Source organism: Amaranthus tricolor, chromosome 9 (assembly GCF_026212465.1).
Source record: "Amaranthus tricolor cultivar Red isolate AtriRed21 chromosome 9, ASM2621246v1, whole genome shotgun sequence".
In the NCBI taxonomy this organism is placed as follows: domain Eukaryota; kingdom Viridiplantae; phylum Streptophyta; class Magnoliopsida; order Caryophyllales; family Amaranthaceae; genus Amaranthus; species Amaranthus tricolor.
Window position 1 is genome coordinate 22614084 of NC_080055.1, and position 24001 is coordinate 22638084.

Here is a 24001-nt window from a genome sequence, read left to right on the forward strand (position 1 = left end):
GTTGTAATGATAAGGAAGAGAGTAGGCTACCTTTGGATCCATCGAGCTGTTCAAATCTAACCCGAACCGAAAATCCGACCCGGAATCGAAAATTATCCGACCCGAAAAAATGTTAATTTTTTAGGTTTACCGAACCAGCATTATTTGAACCGATACTGCACTCGAACCGTTTCATAACTGAAAAAAACAAAATCGAACTCGAACTGCAACCGAATTTTATAACCGACATATAAACATTAATCGATGCTACCCGAACTCAACAGTGATCGACCCGAGTCAAATCCGACTTGAATTATGCACGTAACCGAATGCAACCTGACTAAAACCAATTAAGATCGAACTGTTTTTAACCCGAACTGATACAAACCCGAACCTATTATTAATCAAACTGTTATAAATCCGAATCAATTTTTCACCTAATTTCAGCAAATTAGATCTAATTTCAGTTTTCTAATTATGATTTTTTGAATATTTGAAAACTAATTTCTAATATTGAAACATTGTAAACAAGATTATCTATAAGTAAATAAGATTCCCCATGATATTGATATCAATTATAAACCAATAAGCACATTACAAAAACCTTAGAAACATACTGAAGTGGAACAATACAAGAACTTAGATGTTTCTTCAACACTTCAATCTAGACTTATCTTGCTTTCTAGTTACTCTTATGAGGTTATTATTATTAACTTATATATAAACATGTCGAATCGGATCAAAATCCTCGGATTGAGTCGAATCAGGGGCGGATTCGGACTGAATTACCATCCCTATATCTCACACCTCTATATACAAAGATCAACGACTTAGAATAAGTGATGTATCAACTGAGTAATATATTCATCAAATTGGACAATTAGTTATCTAAAATAATTTATTTGAATAATATAAATATTGTATATCAAATATTAAATATTTTTATTATTGAAATTGGTCAAATTGCATAATTTAGGCTATTTAATTCAAAGTAACAAAAAAGGTGGAGTATTAGTTTCATTTACTATAATAGATCGAATTACAATAAGTGAACTTTGAATTACGATCGATTATTAATAGCCTATAAATTACTTTAGTTTAGAATATTCAAGATCAGTAATAAGTAATAACGTTGAGTTAATTGTCAATGATAGTCTATAACTATAAGATAGTTTGTATTAGTTTCATTCACTCCAATAGGTCTAGTTCCGAACATTATTAAGCTATAAATTAAATACGATTAATTATTAGTGTAATAGATTTATTAGTTTAAAGTATTCAAGGTCACTAATAAGTATAAATACATAATATCATATAAAATGGTTATGATTACTTGATTAATCTAATTCACTTTATTATAATAAGTTTCAATTATCAAACTTAGAAATACGATCGATTATTAGTGTAATAGAGTAATGTATATTCTAATAGCTTATACTCTTTCTAATTAAAAACAAATATCTCATTTGAAATTTGCATAAATTCTCCCTCTAGTAATATATTCTAAATTTCTAATAAGTTAGTAACAAGCCTCAAAAGAAATCCAGAGAATTACTTTAAATTTGAGGGACTATTAATTTAGAGTACTCAATAACACTAATAAGTCTAAGTATGTAATAGCCTATAAGTTTTATATATATATATATATATATATATATATGTATATATATATATATATATATATACATATACATATACATATACATATACACACACACACACACACATATATATATATATAATATATATATATATATATATATATATATATATATATATATATATATATATATATATATATATATATATATATATATGTATATATACATATATATATACACACACACACATATATATATATATAAACTAATTGAAATAAATTGATCTGCTATATCTGATAAAACAATCGGTAATTATTTATTGTTAGTATATGAGCATACATCAATTAAAAACCCAACTATTAACTTATGTCGATATTGACCCGATCAATAGTTGTCCGTAACCGATAACTACTCGAAAAATAAAGCTCGAACCCGATTTGTGCCCAAAAAAACCGAACTAATGTTAGACCGATGACAACCCGAGCTCGATTGACAGCGACTCGAATTTCAACCGATAACAAACCAGTTTGTACCCGATAATGCGAACAATCGTTGTTAAACCGACCGGTAACTAACCGATCTGACCCGAGTATGACCCGTTGTTGCATACAACCGAAAATTTACCGATTCGAAATCCGACCGAGCCGAATTACACCCGTTCGAAATCGACCCGATGACCGGAATAAACATCACTAGATCCATGCTTTTTAACGTCCATGAAACAAGCATAAAAGTTACGGTCTCCAATCAAGGCTTTTTATTTAAGAGGTTTAGATGTTACCGTCAATGGAGAATAATTTACCTTGGGATTTTAAAGTAAGAGCCATTGCCCAAGACCATGCCAAGTAATTTTCACCACGCAATGATATGTGAGTAATGAGATTTTCAATTGATCATCAAAGCAAGAGGTATAACTGATAGATCAAGCTTCTCGTCAGCGTCCATGGTAATTGCTCAACAACACTCGTTTGAGGATGAAGAGAAAAGAAATTGTAAAGGTAGGCGTGTGGTATGGCTCTAAAGAGCCAATGCAAGAGGAAGATAAATGTTGTGTATTCAATCAAATGCCTTAATACAAGGAGTGATTTATAACCCTTATGCCCCATATAATAGTCAGTATTAAATGGTGGTAATGATAACGAAAAATTAACGTAATTTTGATAAGAATATCTCTTGAAAAATTTAATTATCATGCTTGATCTCCCTCAACTGTCAACATATAATCTCATTTTCTTCTCAAAATTTATTTCAATATATTACCATTTAAAAATATATCTATATTAGGTGATAATGGAATATTATGAAAAAAAAATTTATAATCAAAGTTTCATAACCATGAAAATGATGATACAAATGATAAAAATTTACAATATAAATCCATTTTAACCATTTAATACTAATAACCTAACGGACCATTAATATACATTTCTATAGAATATTGCATTGAATTACCTATAATACAAAGATAAAGCAATTATAGAAAGGAAAGTTGAACAAGATACAAAGAAGGGAATAATGAGAAAATACGAAGATATATATACTTCATGCCTTATCATGGGTGGTTCTGGAGTGTGCGAGGTGAACCATCAAATTTAAAGGGTCTCATATAAAATAATCATACCTAAATGTGTTGAAATTTCACATTGGGAATTTAGAATTATTTGCGACCTGAATATGTTGAAAATAAAAAAGTGACACAACAGACTAATTATTGCAATTAACAACTAGATCAAAAGCTTAATCTTGGATTAATAGATTGTATCATAGCACTTTGTTCCACAAGAACTAGATAACTATATTTGTTGGGCAATATTAGTGATAGTAATTTATTAGGTGTTACATTTTTAGCATTAGATGTAGCCATAGCAATGATTTTATGGGAGTTGGGTATTTAATAAAACATCTTAATGCAATGATGTTTAAATAAGTAAAGAGAAAAAAAAAAACCATAGGTAATAGGGATGATGTGAAATCAAATTCTTAACTTTTATTTGATAGAAATTAGCCTTATAATACGGTATTAATATCTTGAAAAAATTATCAAGAAAAATTAATTTTTCACTCATTTTCCTAAATAATTTTAACTTTTAATTAATTTTAAATAATTTCAATTTTTGAGTAACTTAACCCAAAATATTGTTCCACAAATGTTAACTTGTTATTATAGGTTAACTTTCTTAAAAATAAAAAAATAATAAAAAATACTAAAAATTAAAAATTAAATTAAAATTAAAATCAAAGAGACGACTCAAAACAAAGAGCCACATTCTTATTTTCTCTTTGATTTGTATTAATTAGGCTATTTAACCCATATATTTAGTGCATCTCTCGGCGAATATATTTAGTGCATCTCTCGGCGAAACCTGTCATTCGTAACAATTTGTGAAACAACCATATGAAAACCAACTAGAACTCCCCTTCCACTTCCCCTTCCCCTTTCCCACTGCCACCTCATGTTCACTGTCGTCTACCCGCCCTGCCACCCTACTTCCATCGTGCCTCCTAACAGGCCACCACAATCTCTTCCCTCAACTTACAAACAACTACCCATCACCTATCCAAAATGCAAGAGATTGACCTAATCAAATCCTAACTCATTCCACAAATGAGGACATTCACAAACTAATGTTAATTTGAATGTAACTGACTTCACTGATTTCAGTAATTTCAGCAATCATATCAATTCAAAACATCAATTGAATTCAACCCAAACACATAATTTTTCCAAGAAAATGACATACTTAATACTCAAAAAATCTATCATGAAATATTCTGGAAAAAAAAGTAGAAAACATTAATAGAATAATAAAATTTCTTCACCAACATAAATATATAACTGGATGCTTTCGATTTCACATACAATTATGTGAATTTCAAACAACGAAATTATATTAATGAAAGAGAGAAAGTGATGGGAGATATGAAGGGGGGAGGGGGAGAAGGGGGTTGGTGGTGGTGATGGTGACCAAGTTTAAGGTTTTGAGGTACGTGATGGTGGATGGAAGAGCAAGGTTATCGGAGCATGAGGTGGGAGAAGGGTGGCAATGCATGTAGGAAAGTATTATATTTAGTGAATATAGATTATTATGTGTAATTAATAAATATTCTGTTTATATTTTGTTTCCGTGATTAACCTCATTATTCATGTATAACCATAGGCTGTTTTTTCTTTTAATCAATAATAAAAAATCAGTATTTACTAATTCAAACCTATTCTCAACTTTATTTTTTCGGATATTTCATGATATACCACTGAGTTTCTTCGAAATTCACCATATACCACACGAAATGTTTTAATTCACCATATACCATTGAGTTTACGTCCGTTAGTACAGAATACCATTAATGACACAGGTGGTCGTGACTGAATTTCACACAAAGTTCGCTAATTCGGTGGATTAAGCATACGCAAGGTACCTATCCTTATCCATTTGCATTTCGAGTTCTGATTTTGTATTTTTTTTTTTGCAAAATTGAGTTAGGGTTAGGGTTAAGTGTGATAAGTTGCATGCGAATTTGAATTATGTTAAAGTGATGTGTTTTTGTTTTTCATGCAATTTATAATTTAGATTGTGATGTAATGTGTTGTTGGTAAATGTTGTTAGGATGAGTACAATGTGGTTGTTAGTTCGTGCTCCAGGGAGTACTTTTGATGTGAGGGTGGATGACACTGATAAGATCAATTTGATAGAGTTAATTGAGTATATGTTTGAGGATTCAGTGAAACAGAACGTATAACTCCCTAAATACTTCACCCTGTTTGTCACTAAACCTAGAACAAATCGTAAGTTAGAGTTAGTTGATGATGGGGCAATGTTAAAAATGTGGGAGTGGAATGAAGGGAATAGTGAAGTTGAAGTGTTTATAGAAGAGACAGAAATACCATCCCTTGTGTTTCAATCTGCAGAAGCTAGTTGGGAAAAAACTTTGAAGAATAGAGCTGAAAATATTAGGCTAATGGAGGAAGAGAATAGAAGGATGGTAGAGGAAGAAGAAGCTGAGGAGCAGCTTTTGGCCCAGCAGGCATATACTGTGGCCGTAGAGGTCCCTGTTTTGAATGTTGATGATGATGGGAATATGTAAGAGTGTTTACTACCCCAGCAGCAGATGAGGTTTTTCCAGGAGATTCACAACCTCAACCCTCACAACCTCAACCCTCACAACCTCAACCATCTCAACCAAATAACCCTCCAAGAAGTAAAAAGCTTACTCCAAAGAAGAAAGAAAATACCCCTGCATAGTCAACCCAACAGCAGCCTAGGCAACCAACCCAGCCCAAAGAACAAACCAGGCTTAAACCCAAAGAGTGGAGGGTGCCTAGAAGCACTGCTGTTAAGTTTGGCCTTGATGTTGGCAAGAAAACTGCAGCAGGGAGACATATCAACACTAGGGGCAAGAAAACCCAAAGAGTGGTTGAAGAAATTGATGTTGAGTTTGATGCTTGGCCTTCTGATGATAGTGAAGATGGTGATTATGAAGCTTCTGATGTTGAGGTTGATTCTGATATGGAGTTGGACAGTGAGAATGATTGTGAGAGAAGAAGATGATCGTGATAATGTACATGAGAAGACCTTTGGGGATTACTTAGATGGGTCTCATGTGTTAGACAAAATGTACAAAAATGGTAAAATCTGGTCTCAATTACCATTTGGATCCATTGTTCTTGATGAGTGGTTGATATTTGAAACCAAAACACAGTTTCTAGATGTATTCAGAGATTACTGCATACAAGAGGGCTTCTCTGTTTCAGTTGACCATGTTGACAGTAAGAGGTACATAGCAAGGTGTTTGATGAGGGATTGCACTTGGAGGATTCATGCTTCAGTTCTAAGAGACAAAGTCAGTTGGGCCAAAAAGAAGCTAGAAGGAGAGCATGCAACTTGTGGGAGACTGGAAGAGAATCCTATGGTCTCTTCAGTATGGCTATGCAGACAATTGTTACAAGACTTAGAGGCAAACCTAGATGACCCAGTTGATTCATAGCAGAGGTTGTGCATAGAAAGGTACAAGATCCATGTGAAGTTGAGATTGTTATACAAAGTGAAGAGTTTAGCGAGGGAGCAATTACATGGTGGGTTTTCTGAGTCCTATCCAACTCTTCCAAAATATGTTGAAATGATAAAGCCCACAAATCCTGAGTCTTATGCTCTGATTACATGGACTGACAGTTTGCAATTTAAGGCCTGTTTCTTATCTTTTGCAGCTCAAGTGAAAGGATTCGTAGGTGGTTGTAGACCTATCATAAGAATAGATGGTGCACATTTAAGTGGATATTACAAAGGGGTTATGCTCACTGCAGTTGCAATAGATGGGAATAAAGAGATTTTTGTGTTAGCCTATGAGATTGTTGACACAGAGAGCATAGATTCCTGGACTTATTTTTTCAGAAACTTGAGGAGCTTGTTTGCTCAGTATGAATCTCAGAAAGAAGACTGGACTTTTATCAGTGACAGGATGAGGGTAAGATTTTTATTTGTCTTTAATTTGAGATTATGAAGCTGTTTATTAACTTAGTCTTGTTTTTTAGGGAGTTGAATCAGCATTGTTTGAGGTGTTCCCAAGAGCTACGAGGAGAATATGCTGCCAGCATTTGTACTCAAATTGCAAGGCTGCAGGATGGAGTGGGGCAACATTTCATAAGATGTTTTGGATTGCGGCAAATGCCTACAATGAGTACGTTTTTGAAAAAGCTATGTCCAAGATAAAAGATTTTGATGCAGCAGCATATGACTATCTCAAAAATGTAGAAGAGCAGTGGAGTGTGCACATGCTTGACAGGACAGTTTGTTGTGATCATAACACAACAAACTTCGTAGAGTCATTCAATGCAATAACAAAGGCCAACAGGGACATGCCTGTGTTGACATTGCTGGAAGGTAAATTTGTGTCCCTGTTTTGCTCATTTAAATGCAAAAAAAATTGTTGTTACTTACTGTGATTTTTTTTTTTGGTTTTTTAAATAATTAAGATGTCAGGAATTGGTGCATGAAAAGGATGGGTTCCAGGTTCGATAAAGCAGTAAGCATGGAACCTAATGATCTAACAGAGCATGCAAAGGGGTGCTGGCGACTAGGACTGATGATTCTAGGTTCTGCCATGTCACTGCAGCTGGTGGCGGAGAGTTTGAGGTGAGGGATGGCCATGTCAAGTTCCCTGTCACCCTTGGAAATATAGCTTGTGGGTGTGGGAAATGGCAAGGATCAGAGATCCCTTGCAAGCATGGGCTAAAGGTCATTTACAACCAGAGACTTGATCCTAGAGACTTTGTCTCACCTTTCTACAAAGGGTTGCTTACAAACTCACTTATGGAGACCACATCCACCCCATGACTGGCTGTCACCCTTGGAAATATAACTTGTGGGTGTGGGAAATGGCAAGGATCAGAGATCTCTTGCAAGCATGGGCTAAAGGTCATTTAGAACCAGAGACTTGATCCTAGAGACTTTGTCTCACCTTTCTACAAGGGGTTGCTTACAAACTCACTTATGGAGACCACATCCACCCCATGACTGATCCAACTCACTGGCCTTCACTAGAAGTGCCAGAAATTGCACCACCCCAAGGGAAAAGAAATGCTTGCAGACCACCTAATCAAAGGAGAAGAGCTGCTCATGAAGCAAAAAAAGGAAAGAGGCATAAGAATAACAAATACAGCCTATATAAGGAACTAGGCCACAATGCAGTGACATGCAAGGCAAAATAGGCATCATCAAAGAAGGCAGCATATGCAGCTTCCTCTTTACAGCAAAGCAACACTAGGAGAAGAGAAAGGCTACTACTTAGCATTGTTTAGTGTCATTTTTTTAGTAAATATTATTTATTGTCAAGTTGTTTTTGAACAAAATATTAACTACTTGGTTTGTATGACACTTCTTTTGTTTATCATAATTCTAACGGGTATATTTTTTGAAAAAAATGGTATTTGACGCAAATAAAAAAAGTAAATGGTATAGGGTGAATTACTAATTTACCAGAAACGACACACTAACGGCAGTTGTCATTGATGGTATTCTTTGCTAACGGACAAAAACTCAATTGTATATGGTGAATTAGAATATTTTGTATGGTATATGATGAATTTCAAAGAAACTCAGTGGTATATTATGAAATATCCGTTATTTTCGCAATTAATATTATCATGTATCAGAGCGAGCGATAAGTTGAGATCTAGGATCCGACAACCATCTGGATACTCATCATCTACCGATTTATCTTACCTACAATGGAGACAATCGAACGTTCTCTAGCACAAGACAAACCAAAAGTTTTGTTGGAACCACAAAGGTTCAACACCCATAACTTACTCTGTATCGGACAAATGTTCTCGGTACCCAACTTTAAACAACCAAAAACCACCAAACCGTCAAACAAAAAACTCCACGACAACCGTGAATTACCATGTCTCTTTTTAACCGATCGGTAAAATACTCACTTCGGCAAAATTGGTGGGGGGCGTCGCAGCATCGATCGACTGCCACCGAAGGATCCGGCGACCGAGACCGGCGGCCAAGCCTCTCTTGCCGCGGCACCACCACCACCGGGAGATACAGACACTTGCTTAAAATGGGTAAGAACAAGGATGAATGGTAAAAGAGAGAAACTTAAAGAACAAGAGAGAGAGGAAGGAAAATCAGATATGGACTTTTATGCAACATGCTTAGAAATGGCAAGATTGAATGTTGATGGTCACGAAAAATAAGATGGAAAAAAATCAGCCTTGGCAAATAAGGCAACTTTGTCTCAAAACCCTTTTTATACCAAGACACCAAAAATAACCCAAAAAAATCCTTCCCATACCCATAAAATTGAACCGGCCCACATCCCACAATCAGCCCACAGAGTATATTCTTCAAAGCCCAATGCTGATTTTCAAAGTATGGGTTTGATTTGCACACCACATTCATCTTCTGGATTTTTGATTGTGGGGCAACCGACACAATGACTTACGATTCCTCTTATCATCTCAATATTACACCAACCACCCATGTTCAAATTTAAACTGACAATGAGGATTGTGTTGCTATTACTAAGACTAGAACTGTTGAAATTTCTCCCTCCCTTAATCTACAAAATTGTCTTTTAATTCCAAACTTAGCTCATAAACTTTTATCTGTTAGTTAATTGACTAAAGATATGTTAGTCAATTGACTAAAGATCTTAATTGCATTATTATTATGCCTTCCACTGATTGTGTTGTGCAGGATGCTTAGACTGGAAAAATCATTGGACGTGGTACTGAACGAGGAGGTTTGTATTATGTGGATGAGACGACTCACAAAGGTCAAGTTATGCTTACTCGTGGATCTCCTGATTATCACCCCTGAATGTGGCATCGACGTCTGGGTCACCCCTCTTTAACATACCTTAAACATTTATTTCCGTCTTTTAAAAACACTTATCTGTCACTTGATTGTGAAACTTGCGTTTTACCAAAAAGTCATAAACATTCATATTTGCTTAGTGTAACCCATAGTACTTTTCTTTAATACATTCTGATGTGTGGGGGCCTGCTCCAGATCTTGGTACTCATAAATTTTCATACTATGTCTGTAACAAGAGCCACAATCTCGATACATAATTAACATTTAATAATAATGTTTAATACAAAAATATTGCAGAAGTCTCAAAATGCGAAACTGTTAAAAACTTTAAATCAAAAAATTAAAACTGTTTAAAACAAAAGTAAAATATTATTACCTCTGATAAGAAATATTGTTTGCTCAAAAAGAAAAAAAAACATCATCATCAGGTCATCAATAAAGATACAAAAAGTAGCTAAGTTCTAGATAAATAGTAATTGCTGCGGCCTGGATCAGAACTGAACTAAATCCTGCAAAATGCTGCCATCCATGATACGGATGACAGCTGATTGAATCGGTCAGCGCTTAACGCCGAGCATAACTTCCTATCTAGCTCAAAATACGGAAATTATATGCTACATTTACAAAATAATAATTTAAGTACGAACTTATATTTAATTAACACCACCGTATACTTTTACCATGTTCTTTTTCGGTTACATACTTTTAAGTCATTAAGATACCATTCTCGATCCTGACAGAAGTACGTTACTGCCAATACAATTCGGTAATCTTAACACTTGAGTAAGTTTATTTGGTTAATACTCACAACCGTACCATGCATCATAGCATCAACACTAATCAAGTTTATCATTGATCAACAAGCAAACCAATATGACACCTGATATATATAAGGGTCTGGTTAGGTGAGGACCGTAGTCCTAAACCCCAACTGTGGTGGGTGTCGTCACACCTCCAATACAATATTTATGCTCGAGCTCTACAGGATAGGTAGCGAACCCCCTGTCTTACACCGCATTTTACGTGCCAGCCAACACGGACGCCGGGATTTTACATGCCGGTCCATGGTACGACATTACTTTACTATCAGGGTCATTCAATCAATACATTTCACACAAGTACATCACATTTTTATTACTACAAGTTGATTTGAATTTGACTTTGACCAACCTAGGTGGTAACTTCATTTATTTAATATAATTCTTAATCATAACGTTTAACTTACCTTTACGTCTTTATATGTTCATTACTTAATTTTTACACATTAAATTTTATTTATAACTTTATTTTAATAGCTCACTAAATTCACACGTAATAGTCTTCAAATTAGTGTTTTCCACAAGTAGCTACTAAAATCTATTACTCTTGAAATAAGTTCCCAAAATCAAAATTTCCAACTTTAAAATAAATAAAACTTTATTCTCCTCACAAAATCAAACATTCTAAGTAAAATTCAAGTTAAACTGCAACTTTTGGCTAAGTTTTCAAAATTCAACAAGTTCACCAAAAATAATTATTTCAAGTTTGGAAAAACAAACAAACTTATTAGATTCGCAAAAATCAACATTCTAGTTATAAAACAAATAAAACTTATAATTTCACAAAAATCAATATTTCACACATTGTTTAAGAACAAGTTTACAAAAAATACTTTTACATCTTTTTATATAAATTTTGGTCAAATAGTTAGCAAATAAAATATTATTTTGTACTAAATAGTAACTAAATGTCACAAAAGTTATTTTTTTTAATTATGAAATCTCATATATTCAAGAAAATCACTTTAATATTTAATAACTTATAAAGCTTTCTCAAAAATGACTTTTAAGATTTTATTTTAATATTATCACAAAATAGCTTATAATAATATAAAAAAATAAATCAAACTCTTTTTCTTTTTAATATGATAATGGTTGAATGGCCTATGAGTATTTTGGGGCCTTTTCACTAACAAAACAACTTCATTTAATTTATTATAGTAAATTCTAGATTTAAATAATTAACATAACCACTAAAAAAAAAAAAAAAAAAAACTTTACGCAATAACTTAAAAATTTACTATAACATTAAGGATAAACTTAAATCTCAGAATAAAGTTTAATAACAATATTCTTAATATAATCATACTTAGTAAAATACGTTCATAAAATAACTTACTACCTTATAAACTAGTTTGAAAGCTAACATAAACATATTAATAAAAATTCTAACATAAAACAAATTCTTAAATATAATAACATTTCTAATGTAACACATAACTCATAAAAATACCAGCACTAGTTTATAACATAAATCATACTTAATATCACTAGAACATAATTTTGCACCCAACTTCCTAAACTTGTTCAAAGATTATTAAATTAACATACTAAAAATACTTTTAGCATACACATACTTAATATAATCTTGATCATAATTTCATTAAACTAACTTCCACTAAAATGTATCAACATACTTCGTACTTTGTATATTATAAAGTAAATATAATGTAAAATTCCACAAAAAGAGTAGGGTAAGAAGTTATACCATACTAACACCAAGGATTAGTACTAATTAGGAAAATAATAAGAAATAAGACCCTCCAAGATAGATAATAATGCTCCAAAAATAATTAATCCAAGCTCCCAAAATAATGATGATGATTTAAGCTAAATAAAGAGTGTTCTAAGCTCCATGTTCTTGAATTTCTTCAATTAATAAAGGTATTAATGTAGTAAGATTTTAATGAAGTGAAAATATAAGAAAGAATGTTAGAAAGATTTAATGATGGTGGTGTAAGTGATCTCATGGCTAAGGGGGATATTTATAATGGGTTTGTACAACTTTATAGTTCATTACATTGTATGAGAAAGAGTGTTAGGAGTATAGAAGAAGGTTAACATGTATAAATGATTAGAGTGTGTAAGTGAATGGGTAAGAGTTGGAGTGTGTAAGTGAATGTGTAAGAGTTGGAGTGTGTAAGTGAATGTGTAAGAGTTGGAGTGTGTAAGTGAATGTGTAAGAGTTTGGAGTGTAGAATAAGGTTAGCTTGTGTAAGGAAATGGTGATAGCTTGTGTAAGTGATGAACATCATGGGTTACCATAGAGAGGATTTTGGTTCATCAAATTTTTGTTTTAGTATGTACAAGTGAATATACTTTAAAATAATAGGTAAATTTGATCATAAAAATATGTATACTTAGTGTTAATAATAAAAATTCGACTCATTTTTATGTATAAAATAATTAAATCAAAATTTTAAGGTTAAAAATAATAAGTAGTAATGTTAGTTTAAGGAAGAAAGTTAAAACGTAACGTTTTACAAAACCGTGAATATAATAATAAAATTTAACTTTTCGTACTATAAAATAATAAAATAATATTTTAGTGCTTATGAAAAGATTTTAAACAAAATACTATTTTAAAGTTTAATATTTGAAAGAAATTACAAAATCGGAAAAGATTTAGGAATTAAAGATGGTTTGAAATGGATAATCAAAGGATTAGAGATTTGAATTGAAAATTCGAAATAATTAATCGGAAGATTAAAATTAAGAATTTTGAGTTTGTTACAATGTCTTATTTGTGGATGATTGTACCTGGTTATATTTTTTTAAACACAAATCTGAGGTTTTTTCAATTTTTGTTACCTTTTATAATTTGCTTCAAACTTAATTCAATGCTACACCTCAAATATTATGCTTTGACAATGGAGGGGAAATACATTAAAGTAGCCATGAAGCAATTCATTTCTGACCATGGGATGATCCATCAAACTTCTTGTCCTAACACTCCAAAACAAAATGGGGTTGCTGAATGCAAAAATCGCACCTTGCTTGAAATCACCCGAGCCCTCTTAATAGAGACCTATTCCCCTGCTTCTTTCTGGCCAGAAGCCCTTGCCACAGCTACCTACCTCACCAAACGCCTTCCTTCTAAACCTCTTAACTACAAAACTTCGCTTGCAACCTTGGGGTCTTTTGTTTCCCTTCCTTCCTCTCATTCTTTATCCCCTCATGTTATTAGGTGTATTGTTTATATTCATCTACCAAAACAGACTAGGACAAAACTTGAACCATGGGCTATTAAGTGTGTTTTTCTTGGCTATAGGGTAAATCAAAAGGGATACAGGTGTTTTGACCCTTTACACAATCGGATGTATACTACTATGGATTGTGATTTCTTTGAACAATTCTATTATTACCCCCAGCCTGGTCCTCAGGGGGAGAGAGTTAATGAAGACCTAAGATGGCTTATATGTCCAGTTGTGATTGATTCGGAACCAAAAGAGCAAGTAGGCGAGACCATCGATGTTGTTTCTGAAGACATAGTATCTCCTCTTCAACCCACTCCAGTTCTACCTATTGAGCATCCAGTCCTACCTATTGAGCTTCCTGAGCCGGAAGAGGTAAATTCTGATGTCCCTCAAGTGATTGATAATAACTTTGATAATGTTATCGATGTCGACATACCATGAGATATGATCCCGAATTTGAGGCAAGGAGATCGAGATATCCAGTTAGTAAAGAGAGTAATGAAAAATCTCTCACATTCAGCTGTGGCTTTCAATACAGCTCTTTACTCTAATGATGTGCCTAAAAATATTGAAGAAGCTCTTCGAGATCCAAAGTGAAAAAAGGCAATTGAAGAAAAAATCTCTACTCTCGATAAGAATGAAAATTGGGAGAAATGTGACTTGCCGAAAGGGAAGAAAACAGTAGGGTGCAGGTGGGTTTACTCAATCAAGTACCTAGCTGATGGGACCATTGAAAGGTATAAAGCTCGACTAGTAGCACAAGGGTATACTCAGACATATGGGATAGATTACTCCGAGACCTTCTCTCCAGTGGCCAAAATTGATACTATCCGAGTCATATTATCTATTAGTGCTAATAAAGATTGACCACTTCATTAATTTGACGTGAAAAATGCTTTCTTACATGGAACAATCGAATAAAAGGTGTATATGAAAGCTCCCCAGAGTTTTTCAAGTGGTTACAATCCAAGTGAAGGGTGTAAGTTGAAGAAAGCTCTTTATGGTTTAAAGCAGTCTCCAAGAGCGTGGTTTGGAAGATTCACTGTTGCAATGGTAAAGTTTGGGTATAAACAAAGCAATCAAACCATACTTTATTTCTTAAAAGCCAGAATAATCATATCACGTGTCTAATCATTACCGGAGATGAATTGCTAAAGGTATTACTAGAGTCATATGGCTAAGGAAACTTCTGAGTGAACTACACTTCCCACAGAAAAAGATGTGCTAGTTGTTCTGTGATAACAAAGCAGCAATCAGTATTTCGAGGAACTCGATTCAACATGATCGCACAAAACATGTAAAGATTGATAGACACTTCATAAAGAGAAATTGGAGAACAAGATCTTAAGTCTGCCTTTGTAAGAATATTAGTTGGCTGATCTTTTGATCTTATAAATGGAACACTTATGATCTTGTTCTCCAATTTCTCAACTTTATTTCTCCGCAATTAATCTTATCAATACAATGGGGTAAGAGAGGGAAAGTGGTGGCTACCAAGTAGTGGAAACTTTTTTATTTAAGCTTTAATTTCAAAGTATTTGGACAAATGAGTGTCACCCCAAACTATTTGGAAAAATAAGTTTATATGAAAAACAATGTCAAGGGCAGCGTTTTTGTACCCTAATGGGTTGGGAATTGGATTTTGAGTGGAAGGAAAAAACGCTGTCTTATGGAAAACGCTGCCCTTTCCTCAGCCTTAATTTTTTTTGTGTGAAAAAAAATTAATTAGAAAGTATGATTATACAAGGGTTTGAACTTTACTTTCTTGGCAATTCAAAGCTTGCACTAACCATTAAGCCAACTTAACATCTGTAAAATTATATTAAATATTAATGTTAATTAATATGAAAATAAGTTTCCAAAATTAAAGTTTCCAAAAGGCAATTAATATCAAACTTTGACTTTTACTTTAAAATCAAGAATAATATTGTTATCATTTAAAAACATTTTAATTTTTCTTTACTTAAATAATATTTCTAATTTGTAGTTGTAATGTTTTTAATTGATTTTTAATATTCTTTACTTGTAGTAATTAATATACAAAATTAAACTATAGTGATAGTCGTAATATTTTAATTTTTTAATATTTTAAATTTTTATTTATTGATATTTATATTATTAATATTCTTTAATATTCTTAATTTTAATTCATATTTTTAATACTCGTATTTTTAATATTGTTTAATATTCTTATTTTTTAATATTCTTAATTTTTATGAGCTTAAAGAACATTAATAATATAATCGTAATATTTTAATTTTTTAATATTTTACATTTTTATTTTTTAATATTTATATTATTAATATTCTTTAATATTATTAATTTTTAATTCATATTTTTTAATATACTTATTTTTTAATATTGTTTAATATTGTTATTTTTTAATATTCTTAATTTTTATGAGCTTAAAGAATATTCATAATATAATCGTAATATTTTAATTTTTTAATATTTTAAATTTTTATTTTTTAATATTTATATTATTAATATTCTTTAATATTATTAATTTTTAATTCATATTTTTTAATATTCGTATTTTTTAATATTTTTTTATATTCTTTATTTTTAATATTATTAATAATTTAAAAATTAAAAAATTACGAATATTAAAAAAATATGAGCATTAAAATATTACGACTATTAAAAAATATTAAAATAAAAATATTAAAAAAATATGAATATCTTTTTTTTAAAGCAAAAAAATAAGAATATTAATAATATAAATATTAATAAATATTAAAAGAATATTAATAATATAAATGTTAAAAAATATTAAAAAATAAGAATATTAAAAAAATATTTATATACTCTCTGCGTTCTCTAATGCTCTTCCCATTTGGTATATTCCACCTTAAGGAGAGAAAAACTTATTTAATGTTTTTGACACATATTTAGAAGATAAAATATATTCATGTGAGATCTAGTTAGATTTCGTCTTAATGCATACTTTTTTATCATGTATTTTTTATAATTTTTTATTATGTGTATTTAGAGATATTGAGGTTTAAAATTAGCATTGAAAAACTGTGCAAAAAGTAAATGGAAAGAACAAAAAGAAACGGAGAGAGTAATTAATATTCTTTAATGCTCATAAAAATTAAGAATATTAAAAAATATTAAAAAATATAAATTAAATTAAGAATATTAAAGATATAAATATTAAAAAATTAAAAATTAAGAATATTAAAAAATTAAAAGCCAATGTATGATATTAATAGACTTTTTGATACTTTCCATCTAGAAACTTAATTCTATATTAAATAACATTAATAGTAAAATAATTTCTATGAAATTAAGTTGGCTTAGTGGTTAGCATATGTTTTGGATTTCCAAGGGTCCTAGGTTTGAATCCTTGTATAATCAAACTTATTGATTTAATTTTTTTTACAAAAAAAAAAAGAGAAAATTAAAGGGGAGGAAAAACGTTGCTCTAAGCAGCGTTTTCCATGAAGCATGACAGCGTTTTCTCTTTGACCCAAAACCCACGGCATTTTTTTCATAAGCTTATTTTTACAAATAGTTTGGGAGACACCCATTTCCTCAAATACTTTTTAAACAAAGCTTAAATAAAAAAAGTTGGGTTTTTTGTTTTATTTTTACTTTTCAAATATATTTAAATTTCCTTTTTTTTTTGCCAATTCGACATGTGTACAATAGGTAACCGGTAATTCTGGTTCACCCTTAGCAAAGATCCTGTAAATTTTGGATTATCAATGGTTAATCACTTTTTTGAGGATATTTTTTGAGCTAAGGATTATGTGACTGCATCCGCTTTTATGAGTATGAGTTGTCGTCTTCCTTCCCTCCACAAATCCCTAATCTTAGTTTCTATGAGCGAAATACATTGAGCATGATGATAAGACGCGTCTCACAATCAAATCGTCTAAGAAAAACTTTTGTTAAATAAAAAACTTTTGAAACTTGCATGTTTTATGGCCAAATTGATGAGCTCCGAAACTCAATCATTCTATAATCACTTCTATCATAAAAATACCACAAATTGGTTTCACGATAAAATCATCTTTATTAGATTAACTCAATATACACTTAATGTCTTTAAGTGATTATTTACAATTTTAAAATGATTAATTAAAAAAATAAGTTAACTATACAAACTCGTCTCATGATAAGACGACCTCGTACGAGATCTATTGTACGTCTTATATGAGACCGTTTCACTAGCAGACTGTATTTTTGTGAATAAAGAATTAGTGTAAATAAATAAGAAATACAAATTCTTGTGTGAGACAGTCCTTTGAGAAAACATCTCTAATTGAACTGGCTCATGAAGAAAAAATGTAGAATAAGAGTATGTATTAAGTTTTAATTGGCTGAGCCTAAAAGATGTCTCTTAGAGAGACGGTGTCTTAGAAGACTGGCTGAATAAGAAAAGTACACTCCCTCCGTCCCATTTAATTTGCAGCATTTTTCAGTGGTTTGTCCCACTTAACTTGCATCATTTCTATTTTTGGGTGATAGCCTACCACTTTCTTTTAATCTCATCCATATATTTTAACACTTTTTTAATTTTATCCACACTATTAATCTTTCTCTTTATTTATTACTACATTCTTAAAAACACTCTCTTTCTTTTTGATGCACATCAAAGAGGACATAGGAAATACAAAATAGGAAAGAAGATCAAAGAAGACAATCAAAAACCAATAAAAATAGAAAGTTAAATAAAGGACAAATTAGGACCCACAATAAATCCATCACCCAAGGCCCAAACCTCCACAAAAATGACCGTTACATTCGAACTAAATTCCCACATTTCATATTTCAAATCTCAAAACATTTCAAATTCTATTTCCAGTTTTAATCCCATTAAAACACTCTGTCCTTTCCCTGTATTTCCATTCCCTTTCTACTAACCAAATCATTCACCCTTCTTCCAAAAAACCCTCTTTTTCTTTTTCATCTCCAATTCAAAAATGGTGTCAAAAATCACCAGAAGAACCCCAACAAAATCCATCAAAGATTGCCGTAAAAATGGCCGCCGCAAAAGAACTCCGATCAAATCATCTGCTTCTGTTGTAATCGCCACCATTAACGAATCTTTCTTCACTTGTCGTCGCCGTCTCGTTAAAATTTTCTCTAAAATCGTCAAAATTGCTACCCCTAAACGAAGCCCTAAAAAGCAAGGATTCAAAAAACTCAAAAAAACCCCAATCAAATCCAATGAATTTCTATTTCATCATCCGATCCCTGAATTCAAAATTGCCAAACCCCTGTTCTTCGGCCTTCCACCATTAGAAAACCCAGAAAAAATCACTGTTTTTCTCGATCTTGATGAGACTTTAATCCATTCTAGTGCAGACCCACCAGCAAAAACCTTTGATTTTGTTGTTCGCCCAACAATTGATGGAGAAACCATGAATTTTTATGTGTTAAAAAGACCTGGGGTTGATCAATTTCTTGAGTTTTTATCAAGGAGATTCGAAATTGTTGTGTTTACTGCAGGTTTGAGAGAGTATGCTTCCCTTGTTCTCGATGTTCTGGACAAAAATAAGGTGATAAATCATCGACTTTATAGGGATTCATGCAGAGAAATGGATGGGAAATATATCAAAGATCTGGCTCAAATGGGGAGAGATTTATGGAAGGTTGTTCTTGTTGATGATAATCCAAATTCATATGCATATCAACCAGAAAATGCCATTCAAATTAAGCCTTTTGTTGATGATTTAAATGATAATGAACTTAGCAAGTTGATTCAATTCTTTCAAGCTTCTGAAGGTGTTAAAGATATTAGGGATGCTATTAAGTTGTTTTCTAATGTGACTGTTAATCAACCAAATTTATTGGATTATTGAGTTTTTTTTAATAGTAGGTTTCTTTTTCATTTGTTTATGGGCGGGATATATTAACTACGATGATAGTTAGTTTTGCTTGATTTGTTGTAATGTTTTCATTTTTGATTTGGTTTTTTAGGATTAATTTCATTGAACATATTTTGTTCAATCATGCAATGATTTTCAACAAGAAATGAAATTTCCCTTATTTAAGTTTTTGTTGTTTCTTCTTCAAAGGAAAAATGACAAACTTTATGGAGGTCTTGTATAATTTTAAAAAATATTATATTTTTTAAAAAATTTTGTATCTTTACCACCTATATATATATAGAAGTACTAAGTAATTTTATATTGACACCCCTAAAATTTTGAAGCCGTGTACAGTGGTACATGGTAAACATTCTCATAATCTCTTATGTTCTTATTATTGGGTTAGTCTTTGATAGCTTCTACTGTTGGTTTTTTTTTTCTTTTTTCTTTCTGTTTTTGAATGAGTGAAAATTGTATGACAGTCTTCTTTTGTTAGGACATTAATGTTTGTTCGTGTTATTTAACACTGCGTCCCCTATATATGAAACATCCATAGTAATTGATTGAGTTCCCAAATACAAAATTGGCTTATTGAATTGTTTGAAATACTTATTATATTATGGTTATTAACATTATTCATCGTTCAAGTTTATTTTCCTACACATTACCTCTAATGTATATGAAAAAAATAATTAAGCGACATCTTGTTTGAATCATTTAATGCGTACTTTCATAATATTAACTTTTTATAATTTTTAGATGTCTATAGTTTAATATATAATTAATTAAATAACATACTTCTATTAAATTGTGTAAAAGTCAAATACAACAAATATAACAGAACGAAAAAATATACAGTAAATTATCTGATGGAATATAATAATAATATTAGCATAATATTACCTTATCTTAGTATCTTGTGTATCTCTTATTTTAGTATCTTGTATATCTCTTATTTTAGGTATCTCATGAACATTGTAACTATTTTGTTACCGTTCTTAGGGTTTTATGTCTCTATATTCAATGATTTACAATGAAATAAAAAATACAAATATCACTTTCATTATCTTTTGTGAAGTTGCCGATTATATTTGCAACTAAGGATTAATCAATAACAATCTTTGTTATTAGTTATAAAGGCAAAGTTACGTATATCTAACCCATCCGAATCCTACTTATGCAAGAAACATTTTTATAAGATGCAGCCGTGCAAGTAATGACATGATATTGAATTTAAAAAAAAAATGGTATTGATGCTAAAGTAGTTATGAGTAGGATGTGCAATAACCAAACCCGGACTAGAGCGGGAATAATCAAGATAAAAAAATGGACTGGTTTTGTTCGTTCTGGTTCAGGTTTAATCCGAATTTTCTTAGGTTCTGTCTTGTACAGACCAGTTGGATAGTATAAACTTCAGTTTCCAAACGATGTCAACCTAACTTTTAGTTTACGCATTTATAAGTATTTAAAGAAGAATGTCTTGTTGGACACTTTTAAGTGTTTATATTTCATATGTTTAATCTCTTCTTCTTTCCTTGATCTTTGTTTTATATTATCCTTTGAGTTTCTATTTTGATTCATATTTGCATTGTACAAAGTTGTAATTTTATTTCAATTGTAGTCAAGCTCGTAAAACGATAATTTAAGAATATACTCCTAATTTATTACTAATGTCCCATTAAATTTTTAGACACTATTCATCTCATATTTTTAATTTGTATTTGATTATTAATCTATAAGTTAAACATAATCAAGTAGAATCTTGTTTGATTCGTCTCAATGCAAGGATTATTTATATCAACTTTTCATAATTTTTAATTATGCACAATTAGAGATATTAAGGATTGAATAAGTGCATTAGATAGAATGCAAAAGGCAAATAAAACATTAGTAGTGAATTGGTGAGGGTATTTTATTATGTTTATAGCAATGCTTTTCTAACTAAGAAAGTTAGAACCAGTTGATCAAGACTAGGTTTTGAATGAAGATGCTCCTAGTGCTATTGAAGAGTCATTTTTTAATGAACAACCAACAATTAATATAAAATTTTACTAAATGTTTGTGAATAAAATATATGCCTAATTTTATATGGGTTAAAGTCTACTCACTAGAAAGCCTACTTAGAGCCTCTATATATATACTTCTTATGAGGTAAGTTAGGGGAATGATATTTTCATTAAGCAAAATTAAACATTATTTCACTAAAAGTACTACATTATATCATAGTAGCTTATACATGGGTATTAACTTGGGCGTCGGAGGCACCGCCCTCGGGGACCACCTGGGGTTGTTGGTGTTTATTTTCAGGTATTCAATGGTTTTCTAATCAATTACCATTTTACCACCACATCCACCCGATGGTAACCATTTATTTAATTGTTTCATGTATTTAACTAGAACACCAAATAACTCTCGAAATAATTAGTTTGTTCAGCTAGCTTAAAATCCAATAAAGGAATCCTATAGATCTACCTGATAAATACACCAATTGAAAATACCAAAAGACATCAATGACCAAAACCACTAATAAGTACGAAAGTTTTATTTTGGGATGATATCTCTGACTTCACACACAAGATAAACAATTAGCGTTTATTGATCCACTACACAATCAAAAATTGCCCTTGTTTGGAACCATACTCAAAATTAGAAAATTAGAGATTTGTAAGTAACTGCGGAGCAAAAATACACTAATTTTTATAAATTCTATTTATTTTATTTTATGGTATTTTGAAAGTTCAAGACTTTGATTTTAGTAAATTAAATAAAGTAAAAGGAATGTAAATTCATATTTAGACCCTTTTACCTGGTGACCAGATGCCATTGGGAACTTTACACTTTACAATTCCCAAAACCTTTCCTGGATGTAAGAACATACAAATCATTGCAATCAAACACTACCAACGTTTATCAGTACCCATAATTTAGGTTTTTCAAGTGCTAAAAAAAATTCTCCAAGTATTTAGGTTATAAATTAGGATCACTATTTATTATGTACAATTTGAGATATCTAAAATTTAATACTCTCTCCATCTCTAAGAATTTACAATATTATCAAATAAAACAAATATTAATAAATTTGTAAAAATCACCAACATGTATGAATAGGATTATAATTGATATAAATGGAAAATAGAAAAGATGAGAAATAAAAATTTTAAAAAATAGTGAAAACACTAATTAATAGAAATGTTACGATGTTAAAAGTCAAATAAAAAATAAAATATCACAATCAAAATCAATGTTCATTAACAATTACGTAAAAATCAAATAAGATATAGGTTTTATTAAATGTCATCACGTTTTTATTATGTCCCCTCCCTTAATATATAAATTGAATTTCCAGTATTGACCTTAACTCATTTCATACGTCTGTCTCTCTAACTTCTCTTTAGAAGAAATATTAATTAAATTAAAAAAATAAATGTTAATTAAAATAAAAAAATAAATATTAATTAATTTTAAAAATAAATATTAAATAAATAAATAAAATAAAATAACAATTAATATTAATAATTCAAAAATATTAATTTAAAAAATTCGAAAAATAGACCTGGTCACACAAAATGTGCGACTGGACCTAAGACAAGTCGCACAAAACGTGTGCCTTGACCTAGACCCAGTCGCACGTTTTGCGTGATTGGGTCCATTGACCGTGAACATTGCAACGAACTTTAAACATTTTTCATTTCTCGTTCGATTGTCAGAACTAATATATCTTTTGAAAGCTCTTGAAGTTTTGTTTCTGATGCCAAAAACCTTGCATAAATGCAATTGTCCTATTAAAAGTTACGGCTAAAAGAGTAAGTTGAAATTTGATACATATTCATGCTTTTTGCCAAAATCTTTTGATAGGAAGATCTTATTAATACAAGGTTTATGGATTGAAACTAAACTTCAATAGCTTTCCAACGATATATTATATGGCTAATTCCAACCATGGGGCGAGAAATAAACACCATTTGAGTTTAGCAGCGATTTTCAGCACATATGTAAATAGTTCCAGACACATGTTTTGTGCAACTAGAGCTAAGTTTTGTGCAACTAGGCCTAGGTCTAATTGCACAAAACGTGCAACTTGACCTGACCTAGGCGCAATTGCACGTTTTGTGCGACTCAACCTAGGCCCGATAGCGCGTTTTGTGCAACTAGTTTTATGTTCTAATTTTCATAGGTTCATTTTGCTGTTTTTATTTAATTAATATTTAATTTCAATTTAATTTTATTATTAAATTAGTTTAAGAATAATTTTTTATTTTA

At 31.1% G+C, this 24001-nt stretch overlaps 2 protein-coding genes across 2 annotated transcripts; both read left to right on the plus strand.

Moving 5' to 3' along the window:
• Positions 1-6695: 6695 nt before the first annotated feature.
• Positions 6696-7909, plus strand: LOC130823397 (uncharacterized). The gene is made up of 3 exons (XM_057688018.1): positions 6696-7040; positions 7108-7456; positions 7689-7909. The coding sequence occupies exons 1-3, from the start codon at positions 6696-6698 to the stop codon at positions 7907-7909; spliced, it is 915 nt and encodes a 304-aa protein (XP_057544001.1).
• Positions 7910-18725: 10816 nt separating this feature from the next.
• LOC130823967 (uncharacterized) lies at positions 18726-19924 on the plus strand. The gene has a single exon (XM_057688813.1). It carries the CDS (start codon positions 18851-18853, stop codon positions 19730-19732), a length of 882 nt encoding a protein of 293 aa, XP_057544796.1. The 5' UTR covers positions 18726-18850; the 3' UTR covers positions 19733-19924.
• Positions 19925-24001: the final 4077 nt, after the last annotated feature.

Bases quoted from the DNA above. Each gene is read 5' to 3' on its own strand.
- LOC130823397 (XM_057688018.1), top strand. From the start codon at position 6,696: ATGATAAAGCCCACAAATCCTGAGTCTTATGCTCTGATTACATGGACT. The intron at 7,041-7,107 runs GTAAGATTTTTA...CTTGTTTTTTAG, and splicing joins TTATCAGTGACAGGATGAGG to GGAGTTGAATCAGCATTGTT. The intron at 7,457-7,688 runs GTAAATTTGTGT...ATGTCACTGCAG, and splicing joins TGTGTTGACATTGCTGGAAG to CTGGTGGCGGAGAGTTTGAG.
- LOC130823967 (XM_057688813.1), top strand. From the start codon at position 18,851: ATGGTGTCAAAAATCACCAGAAGAACCCCAACAAAATCCATCAAAGAT.